At 64.7% G+C, this 16,144-nt stretch overlaps 1 protein-coding gene across 1 annotated transcript; it reads right to left on the reverse strand.

Moving 5' to 3' along the window:
* Positions 1-4,618: 4,618 nt before the first annotated feature.
* SLC12A9 (solute carrier family 12 member 9) lies at positions 4,619-13,547 on the reverse strand. Its single transcript, XM_086618198.1, has 13 exons — positions 13,352-13,547; positions 10,872-11,006; positions 10,562-10,699; positions 10,041-10,340; positions 9,723-9,830; positions 9,504-9,615; positions 9,269-9,426; positions 8,922-9,004; positions 8,472-8,596; positions 6,945-7,137; positions 6,599-6,773; positions 5,807-5,953; positions 4,619-5,505 (listed from the first exon to the last, which is right to left on the reverse strand). The coding sequence occupies exons 1-13, from the start codon at positions 13,545-13,547 to the stop codon at positions 4,652-4,654; spliced, it is 2,724 nt and encodes a 907-aa protein (XP_086474324.1). The 3' UTR covers positions 4,619-4,651.
* Between the last annotated feature and the right edge of the window lie 2,597 nt (positions 13,548-16,144).

Raw genomic sequence — 16,144 nt, forward strand, 5'->3', positions numbered from 1 at the left:
CAGGTGTTACAGCAAAGCTTTCCTGGGGCACACACCAGGGCAGAGGGTCTCCGTGAATCCCACCAGAGACGTGCCCCTGGCTTGGGCACCCTGACCAGCCATGCACCACCAACCCCAGTAGGGTGCAAGGCCACCCAGACCCAGGCTGCTTCCTGGATGGGCACGGGGTCCCTGGCCCTGCGACTCGCTGGGGGAGCTGGCTGGAGGGTGGGGGGCACAGGGCTGAGTGCCACCACACCAGCCTTCCCATACCTGCACTTACCCGTCCCTGAGACCTGCTTGGCATCTTGGTGGGAACATGATGAATGCACACGGGGCGGGGGGCGGAGGGGGGATTGGCGTTATTAACAGCCCTGGGTATTGCTCCAACAGGGCTGTAAAAATTAAAGGCGTGTGGATATAAAATAATGGATAAATCTGAGCTGGCCGCAGAGCGCTGCGGTGTCCCACGGCAGTTGGCATCTCAAGAAGCCAGGGTACAGCAGAGGTGGGATGGGCACCTGTGTGTAGATACGGGGGGTCAGGCAGTGTCTGTACCTGCTTCCAAGTCCTGTCTCCCCCTAAAAAACTCTGCCAAGTGCCCCGAGGGGATGTGTGGACAGTGCCAACCTGTGGAGCTGGCACTGTGGGACTAGCAGCTGCTCCTGAACTCAGGCTGGAGGGAAAAGGGGTGGTTTGCAGACAGAGAGCTGGAGACACAGGCCATTTGCTCCGGGATGCCCACAAGTGCTGCCCAGCCCATGCACCCCCAGCAGGCAGGATCTGTGCTGTGGTGCCAATACCCTTAGGCACGTCTAGGCTGGTGTGACCCCAAGGTCCTGCCCGTCCTGCAGCCCATGGCTCTGACCTCAAGCAGGGCCCGGGCCAGCACCCACCTCACCAGCCCCACTCCACCCTGCCCATCCCGCAGGCCACCCCGCCGGCATCCTCATTTTCCCCGAGATTAGCCGCGGCGCGGGAGCCTCCGCGCACCGCCAGCAGGTGACAAATAAGATTTTTCCACTCTCCCGAGCACCCGGCATGGGTCTGTCATTGAAAATGCAAAGCAGCGCGGTGCCAACCTTCGCCGCCCACCCTCCCCTCCGCCAGCCCCTCAGTGCCGAGCACCCAGCCAGACGAATCTTCCCACCATCACTGCTGGACCCCCTGCTGCACCCGCTGCTCCCCCTCAGCAGTGCCAGGGTGCTGGGTATGGTGCCCTTGTGCCCAGTGGGGCAGGTTCCTGGGGTGTTTCTTAGAGGGGTGCTAGTCTGGGGACATCAAGTCGGGTGGGCAGCATGGCCTCACAGTGTCCTTTGGGTGCACCCATGTGCCTGGCACTGGGAGTGGGAGAGTGGGGCAGGGGGGTGCATGCATGGGAGTCCCCGCCGTGCTGGGTATGTGCACCCCACGAGGGCCTGCTTGCCCCAGGGAGGGTGCCAGGCTCTGGGATGGGCACACTGCAGGCTCACTCCAGTGGTAAGAGGTGAGGGTTTATCCCTCATAGGAAACATTTGGCCCAAGACATGCCTGTGGGGATGGGCATCACCCCACAAACTCCACTCCAAGAGACCCCATCCCCAGCACCCAAGGGGGAGGGAGGACAGGAGCACTCCACCCCACAGCTGGGAGCATTCCCCCAGCACCCACAACCCTCACCCATGGACCCAACCCTCCCAAACCCCTCAGTCTTCCCAAACCCCTTGATCCTCCCCCAAAGCACCCTGTTATCCACCGTACCCCCATCTCGGAGCCAGATACATCCCCAGCAGCCCCCAGCCCCGCTCCCCCCCGCCACCACGTCTCCCCTCCGCTATTGTCAGAGGGTTGCCTCTGCCTCTGTCTGCGAAATTAATTCGGAGGTGGAGAGGGAGAATTATGTAAAGTGTGGTTATTCTGGAGCGGCGGGGGAAGCGCGGCTGATGGCAAAGTGCCTTTTTGTGTGTTTAATATGCATTTTTTTCCAGCGGTGCATTTTCAGGCGGGTAATTTGCTGTCTTTTCAGACCCCGATCAGTATCATTTCTCCGGCAATGACAGCTTTTATTTGCACTGAAATGAATGCTGCAAAATTTCCAAGAAATAGCCGAGGCCCCGCTGGCTGCCCACCCCCGCGGGGCCGGGGCACAGGCACCCACCGCTGCCTGCCCCTCGCAGCCCCCCGGTCAGCCCGTGTCCGCGGCCCATCTTGGCAGCAGTGCCCACGGGTGCTGGGCACACGCGTGTGCCAGTTTGCACACCCTGTGTTCGCAGGTGTGTGCGCTCCCCTGACTCGCTTCCCTCCTTGAGCCCTGTGTGCATGGCAGTGCATCACACCTAGGGGTATATATGCAGCCCAATGCATGCGCACGTATAGATCCCCCCTTGTGCACATGCACACATCTCCTTCTGCATGTACCCACCCCCAGCACAGCCCCCCCCACTCGCATGCACATGCACACACACTCATAGTCCAGATATATCCCCCCTTAGCATATACACATCCCCCACGGTGCATACATGCCCCTCCTTGCATGCTGGGTCCCCTCTCCAGTTTGTGTCCCCCCCCAGACCTTGGCACAGCACCCCCGACCTAGGGCAGCCAGCCTCCAGGAGGTTTTGAGGACCCCTCCATGCACCCCTCTCCCCCTCAGCACAGCACAGCCCTTGAGGAAACTGAGGCACAGAGGGGGCAGGCACACATGTGGGCTCTCCCCCACCTCTCCAGGCACTGCGGATGGGTGGGAGGCTGGAAAAGACACAGGGTGTGTGTCTGTTTGTCTGCGTGTCTGTGTATTAAGAGGGAGGAAGAAATGCTGTTTGTGTAGGTGTGGACCGCGTGGGCGTTGTGCGCCGGCGCGTGATGCTGCCTTTGCAGCGGCCGTGCACGCTGCGTGTGTCCATGCCAGCCTCCTGCCCATGTCCCACTGTGTGTGATGGCGTGTCCTCAGGGGTGGCGTAGGCACACACGTCCGGGCAACGCCACGTGGGCATCTGCCCCTGTGCCACGCCACACGCAGCTGGGTGTGCCCAGCACGCATGTCTCGGGGTGATGAACGGTGTCGGAGGGTGCCCATCCATGTGCAATGCTACACCCTCCTATAGCACCATGAGGGGCTGTGCACCCCCAGCCACGGGTCCTATACACCCCGAGCCACGCACGGGTCCCCAGCTGCAGCGGGGCTGGTGCCTGGCACGGCCAAGGTTAACTCTGCCAGAGCCCAGCAGCGCGGTGCAGGGAAGCTTTAATTTAATGAAGTGTGAGGCTTTTTATGGGCTTTTAATTACGTGGTGATAATTAACATTATAGGCCGCCGGGTCCCGCTGGTGCCCGGCTGCCCTGTGCCAGCTCCCGCCTGTTTGTAAATAAACCCCACAGGCTGCGATGCCACCCCAGGGCACACACCTCCTGCGGCAGGGAGCAAAGCCAGCCCCACCCCCCTGCCCACCTGCCAGGATAGGAATTTGGGCACAAATTCCAGGACAACCTGTTGCAAAATGTGGGGAGCAAGGGGCTCCCCCGTTTTTCCCCCCCCCAGCAGCATCCATCTGCCCAGGTTTTTCGAGCCCTTTGGCCAAGCAGAGGTGGAAGGGGGCCAGTGCCAAGCTCAGCGAGAGCAGATACAGGCAGCAGTGCCACGCTTGTCCCCCACACTGGAGCCCGGCCCGGCCCAGAGCAGCCCCCCTGTGCCGGGGCTAATAGGAAGCGATCCATCAGGCAGCACCCGGGCGTGCTGCCCGCCTGCCAGGCATCTGATGGATTTATCACCCAGTACCCAGGCAATTTCCTGCTGTCCCCTAATCAATAAGGGGGGGACAGGGCAGGGGGCAATGCCAGCTCCCCTATGCACGTCATGAGGGGTATGGGGAGGTGGCGATGCCCCATGAGACAGGTCCCAGAGCAAAACCAGGGGACACAGGACCCTCCCTATATTCTTTTACCCCTCCCTGGCAAGACCAGGGACTCCGAGCCCACGGAGGGGGGGGAGGGTGTCTCATACAGATTAAAGCATGAGGGTGCCCCGCACCCAGCAGCATCAGGGGTACTGAGCAAGATCTGGGGTGTCATATTCCACAGCCATTAAGGCCAGCACCCAGCTTCTCCCCACCCCCCCAAGTCTAACACAGGGAACCCAGGCATCTGGGCTCCCCTCCCCCACCTCTTCCCATTTAATTTTTCCTAATGAAAGGCAGGGAGGATGGCGGGGAGCCGGGGCACCAAGGTCGAGGCTGCCTTTAATAAATCCCTGCTGCTGGCTGGGTGCCCGGAGGAGCCGGCAGAGGAGAGACTGGGGGCTGTGGGAGGGGGAAAGCACAGGGAAGAAGGGTGCAGGGTGCAACCAAGGGGCTCCCAGCAGGCAACTGGGGCTCCCAGCAGCCAACCAAGGGGCTCCCAGTGCTCAGCCCCCCATGAGACCCCACTATCCCCCACCACCACTCCAAAGAAAAGGCACCGTGAATGCACCGTGCTGCCCAGCCAGCACCGGGGCTGTGCCTGGATCCTGCCAGGGCAGCTTTAATCCTCTGCAGGAGGCATCTCCCAAAAAACAACCCCCCCTCACTGCACCCAGCCCCTGACCCCTCCCTGCCCACAGAGGTGGGGACACTGGGGCTGGGGGATGTCCCCAGGCTCTGGCTGCTAAAGGCACTGGGCGAAGGAGGGTGCAGGGAGCCAGGGGGACACGGAGGGTGACCTAGAGCTGGGTGCTGGTGACGGCACTCACCCCGTGCACCAGCACGGTGGGGCCCAGCCCACGGGTGAGCAGCTCCAGCTGATGCAGGTAGAGTGGGTAGAGGCTGGTGTCGGCCGGCGGCCGCGGCAAGTAGAGAAAGCGCACGGCCGGCGCAGGGCTCTGCTCCAGGACAAGTTTGTTGGCGGCACAGACGTACTCATCCGACACTTGGGTGGCGTTGGCTGGGAAGTTCACGGCCCCTTCCTCCTCCTCCTCTTCCTCCTCTGCCACTCCGGTGGGCGCTGGCCCCCCTGGGGGTCCCCGGCGGGTTTGCCAGTGCAGACGGGTGACGGTGTCCCAGGGCACCAGCTGGATCTGGGCCTGGATGCGCAAGTCCTTGAGGAGCTGGCGCAGCTTCTCCTCCTGGGCATGGGGCATGGCGCCCGCCTCCACACAGAGGAAGAGGCGCAGGCGGGCCCGGCGCCAGGCCCGCGCCATGCTGAGGACACAGGCCATCTGCAGCAGGAAGAGGCTGCAGGTGTCGGCGTAGCGAGCGCTGTCGGGCCGGAGCAGGTTGACGGGCCAGACGTGGATGGCAGGCGGGGGACTGGCGGCCCGCCGCAGCTCCCAGGCTTTGTCCAGGCTCTCCAGCTGCCGGGCCAGCAGGACATTGCGAAGCATCTTCAGAGCATCAGCCACGATGCCCACGTACTCCCGGGCCGACAGCAGCTTGGGGGTGGCAGGTGCCCTCAGCGGGGGGAAGCCCAGGGGGACCTCCTCGCGGGCGCTGGTGAAGGCAGGGTGCTGAGCTAGACCATCCTGTGGCACTGTGTCATCGTAGAAGCCCAGCACCAGGGTGTTGGGGCGCATCCCACCTACCAGAGAGACCGTATCAGCCCAGCTGAGCGGAGGTTGAGGGCCCCACCATCCCAACACTGCAGATGCCAACAAGCCCCGGCTTGGCTTTGGCATTTCTCACCCAGGTGATTCTAGATCCCTCAGCATCATGCACCCAGATGTCTCCAAGACCCAACTTGGCTTTGGCATTGTCCACACCAGGTGCTTCCACACCACTTAGCATTGTCCATCCAGGTGTCTCCAAACCCCTGGGCACTTCTCACTCTGCAGGGGTGGCAGGGTGGACCCTCACCCATACCCGACCCAGGTGCCACTCACCAAGGCCAGAGGTAAAGAGGAGCTGCCGGACACCATGCCGCACTGAGGGCGCAAGAGTGAGGCTGACGAAGGCTTTGACGTTCAGCTTGTCCACCAAGCTCAGCCACGAGTCCTGCTGGGGCTGCAGTGGGTCTGAGGGCAGCGTGTCTGGGTGGGGGTGACAATGGCATCAGGGGGTTGGGTACTCCATACTAGGGGGTCACCCTGGTATCCTCACAGCACCCTCCCTGCAAAACCAATGCCAATCCCTGCACCCATGAGACAGGGAGGGTGGAAGCAGATGCTTCCAGCCAGAGATATGAAATTATACATAAATATATAAAAAAAAAATCCAGGCAGCCCCCTCCCCCCTCCCCAATTTCAGGCCATTAGTCACCACGGCAACGGCAAGGGGGGAGTAGAGCCTGTGCATCCTCTGGGGGCAGGGACGGGGACCACCATGGTGTGTGCCAGGGAGCACGCATGTGCAAACCAACAGGCAGCAGGGTGTAAACACATCTGAAGCACATGGACGCCCAGCAGCAGGCAGGAGGTGAGGATGGATACAGGCACACACATGTGCACACACATGTGCACAGGAGGCGTGGGGACAGACACAAGCCACTTACATTCCCCATACCAAGCCAAGCCCAAGGTGCCACACACGTGCCCAAAATACTGACGTTCTCCCGCTGTGCCCACCCTACCCAGCTGGGAGCTGGGCAGCAGCATCACCCTAAGGACTTCGGGAGCCCCCCAGCACCACAGCAAGGGGCAGAGGCCAGCAGTGCCAGCGACAGTGCAGACGCTCACCCAAGTCCTGCAGCTCGACGTGGCCCAGGACATAGAGGCCACTCTTCTTGAGGTCATTGACGAAGTCAATGAGGCGGGCGCTGCCCCGTGGGTTCTGCACCATCAGTAGCATCTGCGGGCGCCAAAACTTGACGTGGTCCTTCCTCACGTCCAGCATCAGCAGGTACTTCCGCACCTGGAGCGAGAGAGGGCAGCAGGTGAGGAACCCTCCTGCCTTCAGTGAACCACCCCATGGGATGTCAGCCCCGAGGACACACTGCCCAGGACAGAGCTGCCACGGGGACACCAGCTTGGGGACACCAGCTCTCCACCCCATGAAGGGGCAGTGGAGGAGGACAGGGCTCACCTGGTGGAAGATGAGGGCCTGGCTGATGTAGCCCCAGGTGCTGCTGGGTGAGAGGTAGTGGAGGGCGAGGAGGAGGAGGAGGAGGAAGCCCAGGCTTGCCGAGGCGGACACGGGGCTGATGAGGAACATCATGACACAGCAGCCTGCGATGCCCAGCAGGCATGTGTGCCAGGTGAAGTACCGGAAGGTGGGCCTGGAGCAGAGAGAAGGAGACACCCGCTACTGCGTGGCCCCCAAGCTGCAGAGCAGGTATGGTAATAGGAGCTGTGCCAAGGTGTCAACTGGCCACCCCCAGCTAACCCTGCATGCTAGCCCAGGGCATGTCACACACCCCAGATGCCTGCAGGAGAGGGCACAGAGGGGAGACTGGTGCCTCCCAGGGCATCAGGCAGCCCCTTGCCACCAGCACCTGGCAAACAGGGGTAACGATGGCTACGGGGCTGGGTCTGCCCCGGCACACCCTGCGGACCCAGCAGCACCGGGCAGCATGTGGCAGCGCTGGTGGCTGCAGCGCCCACTCAGCCTGGCGCAGGGGAGGCAGAGATGGGCAGACGAGAAGCTGTTATTTTCTCTAATTGTTGTTTTTCCTGAAAGGTAATTAAAATCCTTTTCCGCTGCACTTGATGGAGACCTCAGTATGAGGGGGGAGGGGGGCCACCAGATGTGGGGCGGGTGAGGGGAGCCTGTCGCCACCCACCCCAGCAGTCTCCCCCCCAGGCACCACTCCTGCCTCATCCATGCCTGGCCGAAGGAGCAGCTTGGGGGGGTAACCCCCAGTCTGGCACAGACACCAGCTCACCCTTGGGAATGGAGTGCCCTGGGGGACCTCCTGGCAGTGCCACCCAGCCCTGCTCAGACATCACCTCTGCCCCTCCTGGAGACCCTCCCTGCTTTGGAGGCACAGCATCCTGCACCGAGGGCATTACCCAGAAGGGACATGAGGCTCTCTCCAGCCACTCTGCTGTGCCCCCACAGATTTGGGCAGCCCTGCCAGGCCAGCCCTGTGCCAGGGTACCCTGTGCTCCAGACTTGGGTTGCCTGCCACACACACTCCTCCTTGGAAGATCTTTTCTCTTTCCTCCACCCAGGATCCCCCTCCTTCCCTCCCCCTTCCCTGTTAGTTTAATTAGCACTAATGGAAAGTGGGCTCCATCACTGCTTGGCAAGCTGCCCGGGGGATGCCGGGCGGGCACAGGCTATAAATTACCGCCGGAAAGCCTAAGGGGAGGGGGCGGGTGGTACTCAGGGGCACCGGATTTATCTGTACCTGCTCAGCAAAGTGGTGCCAGGGCACAGGGACTGTGCCAAGCCAGTGCCACGCTGGGACCTGTCCTCCCCTTCTCCCTCCCAAGTGATTTAGGTGTCTGCCCCTCCTAATGCCCAGGAGGGGAGTGCTCAGCATCTCTGTCCCATGGAGGGGCAGCGGGCACAGGGATGGCAGAGGAACCACAGAGAGATGGATGGATGGACAGATGGGTGCCTGCCCAGTGTCCTGGCACAGCCTCCCTCTCCTGTGCCAGCAGGTACCTGAAGTTGGGGGCCGATGCCCACTCCAGCGCCAGGCAGGCCAGGTTGACGGTGGCATAAACCAGAAGGAAGAAGGTGGTCACGATCCCCGCAATGGTGTTGAGCTTCCCGGAGAAGAGCACCAGCTGCAGAGAGTTCAGGGAGGGGGACAGAGGGTGAACACAGCCCCTGGGATGTCACTCCCAGCATGTGCCCAAGTCAGCCCCACTGAGTCTGGGGCATTCCATGGTGACATGCCAGGAAAAGGCATGAGGACAAATCCTTGCCCCTTGCTGTCATTTATGCTTCATTTATGGGCTCAGAGAGGGAAGGGCACAGCTGCAGCAGAACACTCAGGATAGGGGGAGTACCTAGGACAGGGGGACGTGCCAGGCTCTGCAACACCCAGCCCAGGTGCCAACCCACCTTCCTGTGGCAGGGCTGGGAAAGGAGCATCACCAGCAAACTCACCTGCACCACCAGCCAGGAGAGGATCACCGCCATCACGGGGTTCCCACTGGCAGATGTCTTCTTGGCCAGCGCCAGCGCCCGGCCTGGGGGCAGAGGGGGGAGGTTGGGCTGGGGCACCCCAACGGGCATCAACAGGCTCAGCCACCAGCCAGGAGTCCTCTCCCCACCCTGGATGCTAAGGCACAGGCAAAAGCTAGGGCACATGAGCGACTCAAGTGGGCACATGCCAACCTATAAAACACCACCCCACACCAGGAAAGGGGTCCTCTGGTGCTAGGACTGGTCCCCAGCAGGGACAATGTGCTGGGTTGGGCTCTGGTGGGTGTCAGCATGCTCCAGGCACTCACCAAAGAGATCATCCCGGGCCAGGGCATAGAGGATGCGGGACGCCCCGATGAGATTGCTCATGGCCGCAGACAGGGTGGCAGCATAGATCCCTACCGTGACCAAGGGTGGGAAGATACTGATGTCACGCAAGAAGCCGTAGTCTTTCTGCAGGAGGGTCCTGGAGATGGACACACACATACTGGCACCGGGCACGCCCTGGTACCAACAGCCCAGCAAGGAGACGGGTAGCTGTACCTGTTGCAAGTGGCACACATGAGGAAAGCCAGCAGATTGTAGACGAGGTAGGTGAAGAGCACAGCAGAGATGGTGCCCCGCGGGATGGAGTAGCTCGGGCGCTTCAGGTCCCCTGCAGGAAGGAGCGGGCAGCATTAGTGCTCACAGGCACGGCACTTCTCTGATCTTCAGCCTTGACTCACTCCCGGTGTCACCCAGCCCAGCACCCCCTGCCCATACCTGACATGTTGGAGCCTGCCATGATGCCGGTGCAGCCATTGAACATCACTGCGAAGACAGAGCTGAAACTCATCATCTGCCCGGTGGTGTAGTCCACCCCGTAGCCACCTGCAGGACACATGGGCACAAGCTGTGACGGGCTGCGTGACACCCTCTCCTCAGTGTCTCCATACCCAAACCATGGGAGAAACCACACCACGGCACCTGTTTTGTGCCCACCCTTCGGTGAGCCCCTGCCGAGGTGGAGGTGCCAGTGTCACCGCTCCCTGGGGCGCAAGTGCCATGGTGGGTATGGTGGACAGGAGAGCCGCTCCTCACCGCCCAGGTTGTCTCGCAGGGTGGTGAGTGAGAAGCCGGTGAAGGAGCCATTCTCAGTCTCGGAGCCGTTGAGCTGGGACAGGTGGATGGGCACCCCAATGGGCCGTGTGGCAAAGAAGCTGACGAGGATGGTGCCCAGCACACCAGCGACGATGAGAAAGATGAGGAAGGTGGCTTTGGCATAGATGGAGGCACCCACGAGGCATACGAGGAGGCAGAGGGCCAGCAGCACCGTGCCGTAGAGCAGCTCATACCAGTAGCTCTGGGGCAGGACGTGGACACCTGTGCCTGCTTTTTGCCCTGGGCAGAGACAAGCCAGAATCAGTGGGGCTCGGAGGCAGCATCACCGGGAGCTGAGAGCCACTGGTGTTGTGCCAGGCATGACAGACACCAACCCACCGGCCGGAGGGCTGCGTGAGCCACGCTGGCTATACCAGGCACGGTGCTTGGCATGCCTGGCTAGGGCTACTCAGGTAAGGGACACTCGCTGTCCCCTGCCACCACACACAGGGAGTACTCACCAGGTGGGATCCCAAAGCTGTCCACCACTGCCTCCACCAGCCCCAGCACATAGAGGGCACTGCCACACACGTTGGCCAGGAAAAACATGATCCCAATGCTGCCCCCGAACTCCGGGCCCAGGGCACGGCTGATCATATCTTGCTCGAGTCAAGGGAAGATGTCAGCAGCCCAAAGCACCATCAGGTGCCCCCACTCTTCCCTCCCAGGCCAAGATGGTCTCAGCCCCAGCATGGCACCCTGAGGCTGCTAGGCAGTCACCCAATCTTGGCCTGCGTGCCCTGCCCTGGCAGCACCCACAGCAAAGGATACAATAGGCTCCTCCAGCATCCAGTGCCCCGTTGGTGGCGATGGCACACACAGACAGCACCGTCATGCCGATGATGAAGTACGCCACCGCAAACATGGCCAGGGCTTGGTACAACCCAGCATGGCCCACCACAAACCCTGAGAAGGATGAGGGACAGGCCAGTGTGTCCATTAGCTGGGCACAGACCACCCCACTGACCAGGTCCCCAGGCACAGCCACAGCTCAGAGCTCATCCCCACTGAGGCAGATGGGCTGCACCCGTCCCCCTGCCCACAGCTCTCCCCAGATATGCCACCCCTTTCCCTGCCAGGGTCGGGACTTCCCCACCCCACGGTGCTGCCACCTCCCACCTGCAGCAGCATCCAGGGCCAGGCCAGCCAGTGCTCCCCACCTCAGGGCACCTCCATCCTCCTGCCATGCCAGGATCAGGCCCGGGCGCACCCTGGGCATGGGCTGCTCAGAGGAGCACACCCAAAAAGCAAACAAACAGGGCAGGAACTCTGCTGCCCACCCAGCCCCAGGGCACTGCGTGAAGGGTGTCGGGACCCCTGTGTCCTGCTGCCACCCTCAGCAGGCAGGGGGTACCCTGCACCCCAGCTGGGGCACCAGGAGCTGATGGACTCCCTGGGGTGGGGGGGCAGTTCTCGTTGCAGCCCTGCTCATCCACTGCAAAGCAGGAAGCAAAAGCAGCCGCAGGGCATCCCCACCAGCTGGGGCACCATTCCCCTACACACCCCTTGCCCCAGGGACAGGGCACCCAGAGCACCCCCCAGCTCTGCCCGGGGTGACAGGAGGCGAGCCCAGCCGGCGGCGGCACTGTGGGCAGGAAGGGGCTGCCCGCGGCCGCCCGGAGATGCCCTATCTCGGCCGCAGCCATGCCGCAGCTGAGCTCGCAGGGTGGCGAGGGGGGTGGCGGGGCATGGGCACCGCAGGGAGCCCTCGGGGTGACAGGCTGGGTTTGGGGGCACCCCCTGCAATACCCAGAGGGCAGGAAGGTGCCCCAGTGCCAAAAGCAGAGGTGAGGGGTAAATAAAGGGGTGCTCCCAAAGTAGTGTGGGGGTGAGCAAGAAGGGCTGCTTGTCCTGGAGATCTGGGTGGTCTTCGAGGTGTGAGGGAAGTGGGGCGCTGCCGGGGGGAGCCACAGCCCCTCCACAGTGAGACGGTTCCTCTTCCCGGCAGCTCTCCTCCCCCTCCGCCTCGCACTTCCCTTCCAGCCCCGCGGCCCCCGGGCAGGAGCGGGGCTGGGGCAGGCGGTAGGAGGACCGTGTGCCCACTGTGGAGTATGGGTTGGGGGTGCAGAGCCTGCGTGAGGACCCCAAGCAGGGGGGGTGAGAAGGCATTGAGTGATGGCATGGAGAAATGTACTCCCAGCCCCCAGCTTGAGGGGTTCCTCGGGCAGGCAAAGGGGCTCATGGCCCCCCCTCCCCGTGCCTGCCAGGTCCCCTGGGCACACGGCCAACTCCCGCCCTGGGCTTTTCGTGGGCAGAAAGCGAAAGAGGAAAAGCCTTCCCTGTTCCCGGACCCAGGCGGACGCTGCCTGCCCCGGGCCTCTGCCTGCCTCGGCCTGGGCTATCTCCTCTCTGCAGGGCCCCCAAAGGGCTGCCAAATCCCCCAGCCCGTGCCCAGCCTGCCCCCCTAATTGTCCCAGGTTGATCAGAAACAGACTCATAACTCAAACCGGGAGCAGACTGGGATCCAGTCTGCACCCTCTGAACAGCACAGAGTGGGAGGCTGCTGGGTGCCTGATGGACACTGGGGTCCTGCCCCAAGGCCACTATGTGGGAACTGGAAGAGAACTGGGGTGCTGTAGTGGGGGTGCTGGAGCCTGGCACTGTGGGATGAGGGGGACATGAGGGCACTGGGATTCTGCTTAAGGAAGGCACTACGAAGGCACAAGGGGTCCTGTCCCAGGGACATTAGGGCTTCAGACTGGGGTCCATTACTGGGGCACTGAGGTCCCTAATTGGGATCCTGAGGTCCCTTCCTGTCCTGCGGGTAAAGTAGGAGCCCTGGGGCCTCAGGGTGGAGGGGTCAGGAGGGGACGCACAGCACTGGGACTCCAGCCTGGGGAAGATATGAGGGGGCACTGAGAGATCATTGGGACTCCAGACCGGGTGGCTCAGGAGAGGGCACTGGGATCCCAGACTGAGGCACTGGGGTGAGCACTGGAGGGGAGCACTGGGACTCCAGAGAGGCTTGGGGGAGGGCACTGGGAGGAGACCCAGACTGGGGGAGCTCAGTGGGGAGCACTGGGACGCCGGACTGAGAGGCTGGGGGGGGAACACTGAGAGGGCAAAGGGAGGACACTGGGGCTCCGGGCTGGGGAGCTCGGGGTGAGCGGGGGCTACTCCGGACGCGGCGGGGCTCCGAGAGGACATGGGGCCCAGACCTGGGGTACCAGGAAGGGCTGGTGAGCCTCGGGGGGCTGCGGGCCGCGGCTGGGATGTGGGGTGGGGGCGTCCGAGGACGAAGCGACACTCACCGAGGCGCAAGAAGAGGACGACGCTGAACATGGAGAGCAGCGTGGGCACCACGACGCCCAGGAAGGTGGGCAGCTTACGGGGGGCGGCGGCAGCGGCGGCGGCCCGGCCGCAGGCGCGCTCCCGGCCCCGCTCCTCCTCGCCTGAGCCGCCGCACAGGCGGTACGTGAGCAGCGCGCTCCGCTCCGAGCTCGCCATGGCCCGACACGGCCCCGGCCCCCGCCGGCCCCAAAACGCACCCGGCCCTGGCCCCGGCCCCCGCCGACCCCGCCCGCCGACCCGGGCCCGACCCGCCGTGCCCCGCCCGAAGCCCCGCCCCGTCGGGCCACGCCCCTCCCGTCTGACCACGCCCACAACCCGCAGATAGGCCACGCCTCCGGACCACCCCCGCCGGGTAGACCACGCCCCAACCTGCGCGATAGGCCACGCCCCAACCCCCGTCGGTACGCCCCGCCCCAGGGCCCGCCCAACCGCACAGGCCCCACCCCCTCGCCGGCTAGCCCCGCCCCTTCGCTGACCCCGCCCGTACCCCGCCCTGGTCACGGCCCCCGTCCCGAAATACACCCCGTAGTGGTCGCCTCCGCTGCCCCTCCTCGGCGCAGCGGTGTCCCAGCCAGCACCCCCACAGCGACCCCCAGCGCCACCTCACACCCCCGAATCCTCCCGGGGTCTCCTCACTCCTGGTACCCGGCGCCCCAAAACCGGCCCCCGCACCGCTTACACGCCCCCTGCCCCCGAACCCCCAACGGCTGGAGCCCCCCCCGTGGCCAGCGCCCCGGTACCGACCCCAGCACCCCCAGGCTGTCCCCAGGGACCCTGGTACTCCCTCCCCTCCGCCCCGGTGCCCGCTGCCCGCGCCCCCCCGCCGGTGCCGGCCGGGCTCTGCTGCCCGCACCAATTACCGGACAATCGGGGCCCTCGGGAGCGCCGTCCCTCTCTCCCTCCCTCCCTCTACCTCCCCGCCGCCGGGGCTGGGATCTGCCCGGGCCCCGGGGTCCCACTGCCGCCGCTGCCGGGGGCGGCCGAGCGCCTCGCCAATTAGGTTAATGGGGTTGGCACCGGCACCGGGGCCGGAGGGGAGGGGGGCGCGGTGGGGCCGGGGGCGAACCCCACGCCGGCCTTGGGCACCGCGCTGCTGACCCCCACGGCGCAAGCCCGTTACGCGAGTGGAGTGGGGGGGATCCGTGCGGGGACACCGGGGCGGAGTGCGGGACCGCTCCCCGCGGCGGGATGGCGCTGCCTCCCTCGGCCCCGGTCCCCGCTGTCCCCGTGGGGCGGAGGCGCAGCGTGCCCCCGCGGTGTCCCCGCGGCCGAGGTGGGAGCCCGGCGGGGCCGGGGCTTTCATCTGCAGCGAGCCTGTCGCCGTGCCAGCCGCGGGCAGCGCCGAGCCTTTGATGTGCCACTGAAGCGGCATTGTCCGCGCCCTGCTGGCACCATTAGGACCGGGGGGACCGGGGGGGAACGCAGCACGGCCGGGGCTGAGAGCACGGAGGCTCCCCTGCCCCTAATAGGGACGGGGGTGGCGTCACGGGCACCCCTCCGGGCTTTAAATGGGGACGGGGACATGGGCACCTCCTGCACCTAAGGAGACAGAGAGGGGTGTGTGGGCACCCTCTAAGGAGGACAGGGACGGGGGCACGGGCACCTCCTGTCCCCCAATGGATGTGGGGACACGGGCACTCCCTGCCCCTAACAAGGACAGAGGTCTGGACATGGGTACCCACCCCTGCCCCTAACAGCTATCGACATGGGGCACGGGCACTCCCTAAATGGACATGGGGACCCGGGCACCCCCTGCCCCCTAACAGGGACAGAGATGGGGGCACGGGCACCCCCCCGCACCTCGAAGAGGTGATGGGAATGTGGCTGCATCCCGCCCTGCCAAGAGAGCTGAGGCCAAGCCCATGGGCACAGGAGGGTGGCAATGGGGGCAGGAGGGTGGTGTGTGCACCTCAAAAGAGTGAGGCCAACGGCAAGCCGAGGTTAATCACGGGGGGGACCCTCTCCCGCTGGGCGGGTGAGCATATCCCCCCATCCTTGGGGCCAAAGCTGCCCCCAGACCCAGGCACGCTGCCCGCTCGCTGCCTGCCGCTAAGCAGGAAAGGCAGCCGATGCTCTGGCCCCACCTGCCCCCCCGGCATCCCCCGGGGCGCGACCCCCGTCCTGCACCCCAAGTGAGGAACAGCCTTGGTGTGGACACGGGGTGCTGGGGAGTCCCCGGGGGCAGGCGGTGCTCAGCACGGGGGTGCAGTACCCCCGCACGGGGCGGCCCGTTCAGCTAGGGTTGGGCTGGCACAAAGAGAGGGACCCCCCTCCCTAGACCCCTGCCACCCCCCCCCCCCCCCCCCCCCCCCCCCCCCCAATGTCCGCCCGGCCGCTCCCGGCTCTCCGCCCGCTTTTGAAGCCCTCAGCGGGTCTCCCGCGCCCGGCCCGGGCCCCCCGCACCCGGCAGCCGCCGGTGCGTTCCCACCCGCCCGCTGTCCCCCCCGCAACCCCCCCGCGCCCCCCGCCCGGGGCCCGCAGGAGGGAGGGTGGCGCGGCCGGGGCTTGGCGTGAAAATGATCAAGGGCCGCGGGCAGCGCCGGAGCGCAGCGCCCGTCTGATGCTGCCCGCCCGGAGGCCCCGTCGAACAAAGGCGGCATTGAGGCCCCGGCTGCGCGCCCCCCCGCGCCCCCCGCCCCGAGCTGGCATCTTGGCGCGACATTAATGAACTCGCCTGTTTGTGCTCCCCCCGGCCCCTCTCTCCTCCCACCGCCCGGGGGGCACTGTATATATCCATCCCTCCTTGCCCGTCT

This window comes from Tauraco erythrolophus, chromosome 11 (genome assembly GCF_009769465.1).
Source record: "Tauraco erythrolophus isolate bTauEry1 chromosome 11, bTauEry1.pri, whole genome shotgun sequence".
NCBI classification, from domain to species: Eukaryota; Metazoa; Chordata; class Aves; order Musophagiformes; family Musophagidae; genus Tauraco; species Tauraco erythrolophus.

Excerpts from the sequence above, each read along its gene's own strand:
- SLC12A9 (XM_086618198.1), bottom strand. The coding sequence starts at position 13,547 with ATGGCGAGCTCGGAGCGGAGCGCGCTGCTCACGTACCGCCTGTGCGGC. Across the intron at positions 6,774-6,944 it reads AGGCCCTCATCTTCCACCAG|GTGCGGAAGTACCTGCTGAT; the intron begins GTGAGCCCTGTC and ends CTCTCGCTCCAG. Across the intron at positions 5,954-6,598 it reads CGTCGAGCTGCAGGACTTGG|ACACGCTGCCCTCAGACCCA; the intron begins GTGAGCGTCTGC and ends ACCCCCACCCAG.